This window comes from Artemia franciscana, chromosome 19 (assembly GCF_032884065.1).
Source record: "Artemia franciscana chromosome 19, ASM3288406v1, whole genome shotgun sequence".
Classification (NCBI taxonomy): domain Eukaryota; kingdom Metazoa; phylum Arthropoda; class Branchiopoda; order Anostraca; family Artemiidae; genus Artemia; species Artemia franciscana.
The window spans coordinates 1,021,856-1,035,365 of record NC_088881.1 but is presented as its reverse complement, the minus strand read 5'-3'; the positions used below and the strand labels follow the sequence as shown (position 1 = coordinate 1,035,365).

Here is a 13,510-nt window from a genome sequence, read left to right as displayed (position 1 = left end):
ATTGCTGTTATTCGAACTTCAATTCAATTAACTTAATTACACTGCAAAAACTTATGGTTATTAACTACGAAAGAAACAAATAAAATAAAAAGTTGAACTCAAAGGACATTATGCTGATTACTGAAAAAATACAGTAGGTAAAAATGACCAGCCAGTCGGTAAAATTCCTCGCCTTCCCCCAAACATTTTGACTAGTAACGGCCCTAACATATAAAATTTTCCCGAGGAAAACAAATTCCTCGATTGATCGTAAAGTAACTCATTTTTTCTATCAGCTAAAAGCGCAGAATCTGTGAATCTTTATTTGAAACAAAAAGAGTGCAAAAAAATACCTAAACAAAACACAACAAAGACCTATTTCAGATCCACTGAAAATCACAAGCGACCTTTGTCCATCGTAATACCGATGTAATGCCCCTTCCTTCAACTTGTTTATTTCATCTTGGCCAAATTCTGTTATAAGCCCAATAAGGGAGAAGGGGATAGGGTATTTACTACCTTGCTTAACTAGACTAAAAATAATGATATCATAAACATATTATCAATTGGTTATTTAAAAAGTAACAAAAAAACAAATTTTATCTCCTAAACGCAAAGAAAAGCATAAGAAACTGGATAATCGTGTCTCGATAAATGGACGGATCTCAGACGAATGATGGGACGAAATATCTAAAAAATAGAAAAAAACAACTAAATTTGGAAATCTAAATGTGAATTTAATTTGAACTTTATAATTATTTATTATTTTTTAATTCAAATTTAATCAGACTAATTTATTTATTTAGTTCAGTCAATTATTAATTAGTTTAATTTAATAACCAACTAATAAATTAAAAATAATCATTTCTTAATTAATTAGTCTAACTAGTTTAATTAGACTAAATTTAACTAGATTAAACTTAATTAAACTATTTTAAATTAGAGATTTAAACTTAACTTACCTCTAAATTAGTAATACCCTGAGAGTATGTTCTCTTAGCAGCGATAACAGCATCTTTAAGCATCTCCACCTTCTCCTTTTGATCTATAAGTTGATGGTTTACTTGATCTTTCAGCACAAAATACGGACGGGATTTTACTATATGCTTCCCAAGGTCTTTTTCCAGAAGCTGGACCTAAAAGAAATAATATGTGACCCAAATTGTATCTATAAAAGCTTAAATCACAATAGATATAATAATCAATAGGGAAGAGTCTTGGTGTTAAACCAGGAGAGTCAATTAGGAGGAGGGGGTAATCCCCCATAACTTTTGGAAAATAGCTTTTCTGATATTTCACTGGAAAAGAACCTCTTTGGTTTTTACACTGAAAACAGAAAATAGCAACCCCCAAGAATAAAAAAAATACATTTTGCTACCTACATTTTCATGAACTGACAACGCCATGTAAAATAATCCAAGGAAAGATTTAGTCAATGCGGGTAAATTCAAAAACATTTCTATAATTGTTTTGTTTTGCGTGCAATTGTTAGGCTCTATCTATTCCTGAAAATTAGTACCTATAGGCTCTAGTATAAGGAATAGGTAAAACAAGGAATTCCTGAAAATTTCCTAGATCAGTTCCTTCTTGACTTAAGTCCTGTCCGGCCTTTGTGGCTGTATTGGGGTTTCTTCTCTTCAGAGCAAATGATGAATATGGCGACGGAAATTTGATCTATCTGGCGCTAGACGAAGTAGCTGGGGGAGCTTATGGGCCGGGAAGTTGTTGGTCCATCTCTTACGAGTTCGGCCTCTAGGGCGCGTGCCGTGAACCTGTCCTTCGAATGTGATTTTTGGAAGCTGGTTGGCCGATATTCACTGGATATGGCCAAGCCAGCGGAGTTGCTGGCTTCTGACCCGGTCCATGATGGTGCGGGGATAACAGAGTAGTTTTAGGAGGTCTTCATTTGAGACTCGGTCAATGTAGGTGATCCCTGCAATGCGTTTAAGGCATTTAGTTTGAAAAGCGGAGATTCTTCACTCATTAAAACCTAGGTAGACGAAGTCTACCTAGGGAGCCTCAGTTCCTTCCCGTACACATTTATGTCACAGTCATTTTAATGCATGCTGGTACTACTACTGACAACAAATAGCAGCACCATTTCACTTTGGGTAAAGACAGTTACGCACGCCCCTTCTTCACCTCGATCTGTGCAGAGTTTTACTCTTTACTCCATCCCATGCATTAAAACTACTTACACAGCATTACACTAGAAAGCGTGGGATTTCCTTTAAAACTTTACAATTCGTAATTATGGTAATAGGACGGAGGTGGGAAGGGGATAAATCCCATTAGTATCACTGAGCGTATCTAGGGTAAATTAATGGTTTGTGTTACATAGAGGCGCTTCTCTTAAAAACTTACGATTTTTCAGGCTTATTACTATAAGTTCAGCGCTGCTCCACTTTCCCACACGCATCTGTATAATATACCTACTTACATAGATATTCACGTTTAGGCTATATATTGATTAATAAAACCCTCACTAGAATAGAAGGACCCAACCCCATCAGATGCCAAATCAAAATCATGGGTATGGTCCATTATCTTTGGAATGCGTTGGCCAGTGTTTAAAACCCGCACAGCGTGTTAACCCCCCCCCCATGAAAATAAGGTTTTCCAAATTTGAGAATTTTATTTTGAGTTTATTTTTTTTTTCGGTAAGAGGAAAGGAACTTTGGTATTTGTGTATTATACGACACTCACTCAAGTTTACGCTGTGTAAAACTCGAGAACAAACCGGTTTCTTCGTTAGTTTCTTTCAACTAAAAACAAGACAAAGACAAGTGACAGAATAGATGGGAAATATATAATTTGGGCTATATATTTGTACATAAGGAAGGGGGAGGGGGGGTGGTGGTGGTAAAGTATTCGTTTGGGTTGGTATAAGGGTTGGGGGGGGGGGTACAGTTTGAAGTCAGAAAACAATTCTTATTCATAATATGCAGAATAATTGTACCTAACACATTTTACATGCAGAACCGCTATGCTTTATCCTTCCCCCTAATGTGTAAATATATAGTCCAAATATATATATATATATATATATATATATATATATATATATATATATATATATATATATATATATATATATATATATATATATATATATATATATATACTAATTTGCGACAAGCTTGAAAGCTAACCGTATTTGGTATTAATAAATATATATATATATATATATATATATATATATATATATATATATATATATATATATATATATATACTAATTTGCGACAAGCTTGAAAGCTAACCGTATTTGGTATTAATAAATAAATAAATAAATATATATATATATATATATGTATATATATATATATATATATATATATATATATATATATATATATATATATATATGTATATATATATATATATATATATATATATATATATATATATATATATATATATATATATATATATATATATATATATATATATATATATATATATATATATATATATATATATATATATATCATGAAAAGAGAAATCACCAATGCAACAGCACAAACGCATAAAAAAAAGACAGAAGGAGAAAAGGAAGACTGTTTTCCTAAATTAGTGATTAATATAGACCAGCACTTGAATGAGGCCTTAACCCTACTCATCCATACAATCACATAGGTCAAACAGCATAGCCAAACACAATCAACCATAAAGAATAATCCATGGACAGGCAGTCATGTCGTCAATAAGTATAAGTCGTCATTTACCAAACAATAGAAAAAATAATGAAGACAAATAATTCAGAGGCAACAACCCAACACAAGGGCTCATCAGGAGAATACACTGGCCTATAGGGTTTCGCCACTTTAAATCCTCTACCCAGCCAAGTATTGTGGCTACCACAGAATATACATGGCATCCCCGTGTCAGGTATCACCCCCAAAATACATGCCTATGAAAGAAAAAACAGCAAATGTAAAACAACCAAGTAACACCAAAACAAGCTTATCCTGTTAATATATCCCTCTTTTTAGCAACAATAGGTAAACTAAATATGATAAAATTTACCAAATCACAAATATTAACAAATATATATATATATATATATATATATATATATATATATATATATATATATATATATATATATATATATATATATATATATATATATATATATATATATATATATATATATATACTACTCTAGATGAAGTCAGACAGGCTCGATTTGTATGCACAATGGAAGTTATAAAAAAAAAATCAATAACTTATATCTCTGGGGCCAAAGCTCTCTAAAGTGTAGGAGTAACTATGACCCATGGGTCACAGTAGCTTAAAGACAAATGAAAACGTTTGTCGGATTCAACTCGAAGGGACGAAAACAAAGCAACCAGAGAGGCAATGTTGAACACAAGACAATTGATACAATAACCGTTGCTGTTGAACAGATAATTTGATGCCCCACTCCCTCTTACACGAAGGTCAGATCACTTGGAAACCATGTAAAGGCATAATGTAACTATACTTGTGAAGTCCCGCCAAGTTTTTCTGAAATCGAACGTTTCGTTCAGGTAAATTTGCATATGAAAACAATCTAGAGACCCACTTCACACCTCTCCGACAGAAGTCAAATCGATCCTAGTCTCTGAAAAGGCATAACTAGTTGTATTACTCTGAGGACTAGAATTTAGATCCTATCGCCCCCCCATTGGTCAAATTGACCCAAGACCATCGAACTGATCAATAAGAAAATAAGGTTGTTTGTTTGAGATTAAACATAATATTGCAGATGAAAGGTGTCCAGGGAATCAAAATTATAGATCCCCTCCCCCTGTAGAGGTTAAGTAGGTTCGAAAAAAAAACAACAAAAAAACCTGTGAATATCAGTTGTCACTTTATACCAAATTTTGTTGAAATCTGACAACCAGTTCCTGTAGTTGTCCCTATAACAAGCGTTTATCCCCTCTTTAATTACCCAGAGGTAGGATTTGCTCTGGAACCCGAAAACACAATTAGGGGACTGGTTCTTCCTTTCAATCAAGTTTTATTTATTAGTCAACGCTCACTTTTCACAAAGTTTGGTTGAAATCCACTGATTATGGTACAAGTATTTACGGTAATTATATAGAGACCGCCTCCTGTCATGTTACAAAGGTATTAAGGTTACACTTCCTCTCCTCCCGCAAAAAACAAATTAGACCCTGACTTAAAAAGAACAGTAATTATATATTTTATTTCTGATTACGTTTGACTGAAATCCAGATCTTCTTTCTAGTAAGTTTTCTAATAATATATATTTAAGGACCCTCTTTTCTTCTTCTGAATCAAAATCGGGCCCTGCTCTCTAAAGGACGTAGCTGGGACATTATGTCTTACTAGCAATCAAATTCCGTCAGCATACGACAACCCCTTCCGGTAAATGTCCAGACTACAAGACTGAAGACCGTCTCACCTCAAGTGTATTCTATCAAGCATGGATTTCTAAAAGGCAGAACTGGGACTCTTGCTCTCACCTCTCTCAGATGTCATTGGGATTCAATAGCCTACACTGATAGTATTCGCGACGACAATAACTTAGGATCAGTATTCACTCGTAGAGACTTAAATGAGTGAGGACCTCAAAAGACTGTGAAATTCATTTTTGCTTCCCGTCAAATTCGGCTGGAACTTGAAAACTCCTTCTGGCTAGATAACTCGCAGATGAATAATAAGGGATGTATCCCCGTCTTTACTCAACAAAAGTATGATTGGGTTATAATTCCGAAAATTCATAATTTTTTTATTCGCTTTTACTTCCTGAAATCGGCTGAAATCCTTCAATTTGCACTGATAGATATCTTGACTGATAGAAATAACACCAAACAACGTTTAAGTTTAGTTGAGATTCAACAAAGCTAAATGTTGTGACAAGATTTAGAGAGCCTTTAAGTTACAAAGGTCAGAATGGGTATACCCCCCCCCCCCCAAAAAAAAAAACAACAAACAAAAGGCACAGCTAGTAGACTTAGCTTTTGCTTTCAAGCCAATTAAGATCCTATACCCCTTTTTTCTAGATGACCTCATGACAAAAATTTAGGGACCCTCCCTTTACGTATCCATTATATTACAGATTGTGTCTGGTAGTAATAGAACTAGGACAAGTTTCTAGTTGCAATTAAATATGCCTTATATATCACCATCCCTTCTGGCAGATAACATGATTTTTGAAAATTCGTATCAACAAGTCGTATCACTATCAGATTTGTTTCAATCTACTTCTGGGGCCAAGCTTACATGCAAAATAAACCAAAAAAGAGATGAATTTCATACAAAATCGGAATTTGAGATATGTAGATCTATTTTTAAAGGCTAACACTCAAAATGTCCACGACTCAAAATGCCTTTAAAATGCACCCTCCCAGCAACTCCTGGCACCGACACACGATGTACACGGGTTTGGGGAGCGAGCAACCCCTCGTCTCACCCCCAATTAAGGATTACTGTCGTACCCCAATTACGGTCTACTGTCGACTCTATCTAAAGAAATTATTAGACGATAATCTCGAGTATAATCTTAAAATAACACCTCTTGTTTTCTTTATAGATACCTGACTAAGTGCGAGTTCTACTTATCCACTCAAAACCTGGAATCAACATGATAACACCGGACCTCGGACCACGAACCACGTACAGGCCTGGCACCGAGTCCTCAACGGACGAGTTTCGGCCCGACCACGTTTGTTTCGACTTTTGAGAGAAGTTCAGACCATACAAGACGAGGTGGAATCAGATCTCCTCCAGATCGGTGCTGGAGCCGACTTCCGACGAAGGAACCGATGAATGGTCTGGAAAGATGAGCAGATTCAAGCTTTAAAAGAAAAGTTCCAAGGGGGCTCCGTATCTGTCAGAGGCTTCCTCAAGAAAGCGCAACGCTTTTGTGGCATCTAGCCGCGTCGCAATAGGCCACACATGTTTCTCGTAAATCTTTAACCAGTAGGCCTATTGTATTATAATGGATATTATACAAGTTCAGATCGATTATCGTCATTCTGGTACTCGTCTTCTACTCCTCCTGTCGCTCTCATCCCGAGGGGTTGCTCACTCTCTGGCATCCGGTGTACACTCATTCCGGCACCTCCCGTCATCTTCCACTTTTGTCAGTTTTCACCCTGTCTAGGATGAAATGGCACCCTCCCGGCACCGGGTGTACACTCATACCCGGGACCTCCCGTCACTCACACGGCACCTTCCACTTTTGTCACCTTTTACCATGTCTAGGATGAAATGGCACCCTCCCAGTGCCTCCCGGCACCCGGTGTACATGGGTTCGGGAAGTGAGCAACCCCTCGTCTCATCCCCAATTAAGGACTGAAAACTAAAATTTATCCAATCGTGGGCATTTTGATTCGTGATGATTTTGGGAACCACCTTTTTTGAAATATCTAGAAAAAAACGGGGAATTTTCTGTCTCCAGCCTGGGAAAAATAACTGTATGTTCTTATAGAAACTGATTGTTAAATAAATTCTATTAAATGTACTTTCTGAGTTGGAACAGTTTTATTTTGATTCCTGTTTAAAATAATTAGGAGACACAAGACTTTTTTTTGTCTAGCAAATTATAGAAAAAATTTTCCAAACTTGAGAGAAACTATGCATCTTTGCTTCCTGATTCACATTCCAGAATTTTTCTCCAAATTTGTATTTTTTGTCCCAGTCGAATTCTTGTCATAGCTACAGCATTGCTCCCCGATACAATCGCACACATTAAAAGAATGTTGTCGTCCATATGCAGAAAATAGTAAATCGAGATAAAAAGGTAGTAAAAAAAATATACAATAAAGAGTAAACACACAGGGCATCCTATTCCCAAAATTTCAAGAAAGGGACACGGGTTCTTTTTTTAATGGACGAAAAAATGTACTGCACAAAATCTAGAAAGGAGGGGGACAGTTTTGTTGCTTTTTTTTATTCCTTTTCAATGAGAATATAAAAAAAGTAAAAAAAAAAACAAACAAACCATCAGACTTGGATGTAAAATATATATGATGTTATGTTGAAACTCATAAAAAAAAGAGATTTAAAGGGGGATGAGGCCTCAACCGTGAAGGTACATTTAACTAAATGTTTTCCATTTTATTATTGACTATATTTATGCCAAATTGTTATAAAAGGATTGTCTCCATTGTCGGACCCCACCTCCGGCATGAGCTGGAGCCCGTCACAAAATTGCAGCTGAACACCCAATCTCATAGGCTGTGAAGTGGATAATAAAATAGTCAAGGTTAGAAATCGTCTGAATTACCATGGATATGCAGAAAGGAGATCTTTACCCAATACACAGCCAAAATGGGGATTTTAACAAATTTTATAAAAAAGTAAAAAAAAAATCTTTTCATAGAAGAGTGTGCATCTTATTGACATAATAAATAAGCAGATACAAATAAATAAAGTAAAGCGCCTATTTTCAAGTCTAAATCTTTTTAAATATAATTGCCTATTGCCCCTTTATAATTAAGAGACATTGATTTAATATGAATAAATCCTATAAGCATAACTAGAGACCAAAAATGTAAATAATTAATGAGCTTCAGGGGGACGTCCTATTATAAAACAAGGAGATAAAATTCAATGACCTCATTACCAATGAGACCAATTACCAAATTTATTCAAAAAAAGTTAGTTTTATACCCGCAGTTTTCAAATCGAAATCAGTTCAAATTTGTCTGTTGAAGTAACACTATCAAGATATGGATCCTTCAATGTTACAAGGTTCAGCTGGTGTGGGGGGTGCTGCAGGGCTTAGTGGTGCAGCAGGGCTCGGTGGGTCAGCAGGCGTGGGTTCACAAACAGGAGGTGCAGTATCACTTGGTGCAAATGGAGCCGGTTCTATGATGTCTCCAGCTGGTGTCTTAGCCCCATTTCCTATGGGAGGATTCCCGACTGGTATGGTTCCGTTCAATGGAGCATTCCCAGGATTTGGCCAGCAGTTTGCGTTCCCTCAGAGTATATCAGGTTTAGAGGGCCAAGGAGCAGTAGAAGAGGAGGAAGAGGAAGAACTTTTTGTAACAAAAATCTACAAGAAGCTTCCACTGTTGCTACTCGGTGAGTTCATTTTAGTTATTATTCCAGTCGTTTTCTTCTTTGCGCTATAAGTAGCCTCCACAGGGAGGCAACATGCTGATAAATTCGCTATATTCCAAGATTCCCCCCCCAAAGAAAAAAAAATTAAGACTCTTCCCGATCAGTGAAAACGCCTTTAGAACGTACACAATTTTCATGTAAATCCTCCCTACGCAAAAGCTAAACGAAGAAAATTTTTTTTTCTCAATTACAAATTAGTGATAAAACTTTCAAATAGAACAAATTACAGACCCTTATCGACGATGGTGAGCTGAATAGAATTTTATTTGTGAAAAAAAAAAATCTCAGATTAGAGAAGATTCCTAGAAATATCAATATGTTTCTGTTTGACCCAGAATCGCCCGGACTTTTCATGTATCTTTCAACAACAAAAACATCTTATAATGTAATTTTTTCTTAACTTAATATAAGACTTGATTTTGTCTAAACTTTAGGTTTTTAAGATTTTAGATTTTGTCTAAAGGGTAAAATTCTCAGTGAAACCAGACCTTGTATAACAAATGTACAATTTTTCATCGGTTACGTAAATAAAACTGCAGGAATCGGCATTAGCCTCCTGAAACTTACTTTTTTCATGGGTTACAGAAAATGACGATTTTAAAAGAAATAAAAAAGTTAATTAACAGATCTAGGTATTTTAGGAAGGCTGAACGACCCTTGCATATGGGCCTACCTTATCCACCCGTCCTACATGTCATTTGAGTGTGACTCTTGTCTTACTTTTTTCAAACTTTAGAGGTTCACAAGGAACATGCAGAAATTTACAGTAATTACTGTTTGATTTTTAATCCCAAATTCAAAGAACTGTCCCAAGCATAAACTTGTTGGCGGGAGGGAGGTCGACAAAATAAAAAATTGTGCCAAATACTTTCCTTTCCATCCACAAAATGCTATTTTTTTTCATTTCTCCCCTATTTCGGTCCTACTCCCACACCAAAAATGGCAGTTAATATCTTCGCAGAATATGGACTCACTTTAGAGAAATGCTAATTGGATTATTCTTGGTCTTACAATGCAACTAAGAAACGGGACCACATGTGTGTGTTTTTCCCCGTATTGTACTGTTTGCTTTTATTTCATGTGGATCTTTCGATCCTGGGTATTTATCTTACATAATATTTTCTTTTTATTTTTATCAAAATTGAAAGTCAACGCTAAACCATACCATGATAACATCCGCTGATAAAAAAAAAGTCTTATGACTCGTTTTGGTTTCTTCTTGATTTTAACACCCCGCTTGTATTGCAGAAGCGGAACTTTTTGGAATTGTACTTAATTGTGCTTATAAGCCCAGCTGTACTTTTTGGAATAGTGCAAATATCGGGATATCAAGTGCTTTTTAGAAACCTTTTCACCTAGGACGACAGGAATATTTTAGACATTTAAGGTCCCGAAGACCACCTTTAGGAAAAAAGAAAGTCTTAGCGGTATTTGGTCAAATCAAAACCGTTAGTTTTAATGTTCACACTTTTCTTGCGAAATACTGCTTGCTCTTTCTGGTTCGCATATACTTATTGATTAAGTTTTTTTGTCGTTTCGAATGGATACTCCTTTTCTTACCTTTAAATAAAAAGGCATGCAAGGCCAGAAATTTAAATGATTAAACATGTGAGTAAATCTCTACAGAAAAATGTTAGCTAGAATTAGAAATTTTGAATTTAAGTTCGAGACTCGAGCCAAGTCTCAAGTTTCCTGGAGGGATACTCCTTTTGTTCCTTTTGCTCACTTTTAACGCTTCGATCTAAGACAAGGTTTGTTAACACTGACACCGGCGACTTTCTTTGAAGCATAAACGATTCGTTTCACAGTCAATTTTCAATTTAAGGGCCTAAATTCTATCTAACAATCTATTTGAAAGATCCAACTTTCATAAATAAAGTGCTCATTGAATCTTGTTACATTATCAAAAATCAAATTTCATCGTGTTTCTTATTCCCACAGCTTAAATACCAATATACAGTTATGAAAACTCGATTTATTTTTGGGACACAGTGCGCGGTAGCGATGCTAGCGGCTGGAGACAGGAAACTGGTATCTAATAGGTAACAGGAAACTGATATTGGTATCTAAGCTGTGTATGCAACAAAACAAAATTGCGTTCCCGCCTATGGTGTTGTAGTACGATCTACGCGTCGGAACGCGGGCTTGGAAAAGGCGCCAAGTTCAGAGCTCTGTACCAAAAGCTTCTCATGGGCAAGATAGGTGTTTTCATAACTGTATTGGTATCTAAGCTGTGCTTATTCCTCACACATACTTAACATTATTACAGTTTATTTTTCAAGATGTGGCCGCTGGTTAGCTAATATTAGTTTTCTTTTGCAGCCCTTCCTCTGGCGCTAGCTGTGGTTGTTGTGGTTGTCGTCGTAGTTGTCAACACTGTCGTTGTACCAGTGGTCGTTGCAGTTCCCACTCTATTTCCAAAACTTGCTAAAGCTATTCTAAGGAAGAAACTTGCCAGACGCCCCTACAGCTACCCCAAAAGCAAAAACTATCAATACACCCCAACTATTGAGTATGAGCCCCCAAAAGTTGAAGCGGCATATCCAGCAACATCTTACGACGAGAGCTATGAGGCTCCTTACACACCCAAACCGACATATTCTGCACCAGCACCAGTATATTCCAAGCCTACACCAACGTACGCCGCACCAGCTCCAGCATACCCTACAGCCAAACCTGCTTACGCAGCACCAGCACCGTCATATTCAGCACCAGCACCGTCATATTCAGCACCAGCCTATGCAGCACCAGCAAAATATAGACGAGATGTGGCACAGCCTGCGGTTACTCCTCAGCAAATGGAGAGTATGGAGCCGATAGCTCATCTTTTGCAGAAAAATCTTTGAGTTACATTTTATTTTTTTATTTAGCTCAAGATGATGATCTGTATTTAATTGACAATTCCTTCTAAATAAAATATTTATCTATATACTATGGTATTTAGCTAATAGCTCATAAGGTAATATTTGAGACCTTGACTATTTTGCAGGGTCAGACATGAACACGTCCCATCGTGCGACAAGCGGACAAACAACCAGAATAATAATTTACTTGTTATTTTAGTTATAAAATAGTTACAGATTTACATTTACAGTTATTTGTGTGTGTGAGCGTGCAGAGAACAGTAAAACCCGGGGATAAGCCTAAGGATAAGACAATTTTTCATATGAGGATGGAATGAACTTAAACAAATTCTTCAAACATATATTTGATAACCAGAAATCATGGCTCGCAAAAGCGATGGGTAGGTTTCACCGTTTCAACAGAAACTTTGAGAAATCGTTAGCAAAAATAGTTCTGAGCCTTTTAACCGGAAAAAAAATTCGAGAAAAGGGTCAACCAGATCAATCTTACTACCCATTCTCTCCTCCCCCCTGTATGTCTGTTTAATCCACTTTATCCGTATTTGTCATCTGCTTTACTTCTTCAACATATTAGTAAACAGAAATCATGGTTTGTAAAACGTACCCGTAGTTCAGTCTCAATAGGAAATTGAAAAATTCCTAGTAAAATTTTTTCTGACACTAGCCCCTTTATCTGTAAGATCTAATTAATGTACTCCTGAATATGTCACTGTTACGCCTAAAGATTGTACACTTCCGAGGTAATTCCTAAAAACTGGCTTCTAAGCTGTCTTCAAAGGGATCAAAGTAAATCATGAAGATCCAATTGCGGTTAAACATCCTTTGACCTACTAACTCTCCCTGTAAAAATAGTATAAGTATTTTTACCAGAAAGGCGTTATTCCTACTTTGCATAACAGATACGATTTAGTTTTACGTTTTAGTGGTCTTTCAGGCCAGACGGGAACAAGGGCGCCGGCAGAAAATTTCCCGGAGGGGGGGGGGCAAAAATAGCAGTGATGGTTGGGTGACAGGAAATATATTTCAGATTTTTTTTCCATAGAAATAAGTTTATTTTTAAATATTTTTAGGAAAAACTTAAATAAAAGAACAATTACATTGTATGCAAAATGAAACAAAATACATCAAATTTTAAACAAAATGGATTCCTGGCAAAGGGATCAATTTGTACAATTAATAATATATTTAATTAAAATGCATTACTCTTAAAAGAAAATATACTTGGGCCATTTTCCTCATAAGAGAGTCTCATCAAATATTTTTGGATAAAAAGCTAGAAGTAAAAAGTGACTTGGGCCAATATTCATCAAAAGTAAAAATGAAATTATCATGATAATTGCTACACTGGCAGTACTAGCTTTTCATGCTGACTTTAAATATATAAAATTCTTTCGGTTTATTGTTACCCACACAAAACAAAAAATCTGAGGAATTTGCCTGGTTTTTGAAAAAAGGGGAAACACCCCCAAAACAGCAAGATGTCCTGAAAATCCTTTTATTAGATATATTATATCAGAGAACCCTACCGTAGAGGTTTCAAGCTCCAATCTTCAAAATGTGGAATTGTGCACTTTTTTTTAATA

The 13,510-nt window shown here is 35.9% G+C and overlaps 2 protein-coding genes across 2 annotated transcripts in view; one reads left to right on the top strand and one right to left on the bottom strand.

The window, feature by feature from the left end:
* LOC136039145 (SH3 domain-binding protein 5 homolog) overlaps nt 1-13,510 on the bottom strand; it is a 76,655-nt gene that overhangs the window by 14,766 nt on the left and 48,379 nt on the right. Inside the window, exon 6 of the mRNA XM_065722631.1 lies at nt 942-1,115. Coding sequence (XP_065578703.1) covers nt 942-1,115 — 174 coding nt within the window. The remainder of the gene's footprint in view (nt 1-941; nt 1,116-13,510) is intronic.
* On the top strand, nt 8,633-11,992 carry LOC136039665 (uncharacterized). The gene is made up of 2 exons (XM_065723566.1): nt 8,633-9,024; nt 11,386-11,992. Exons 1-2 carry the CDS (start codon nt 8,670-8,672, stop codon nt 11,907-11,909), a joined length of 879 nt encoding a protein of 292 aa, XP_065579638.1. The 5' UTR covers nt 8,633-8,669; the 3' UTR covers nt 11,910-11,992.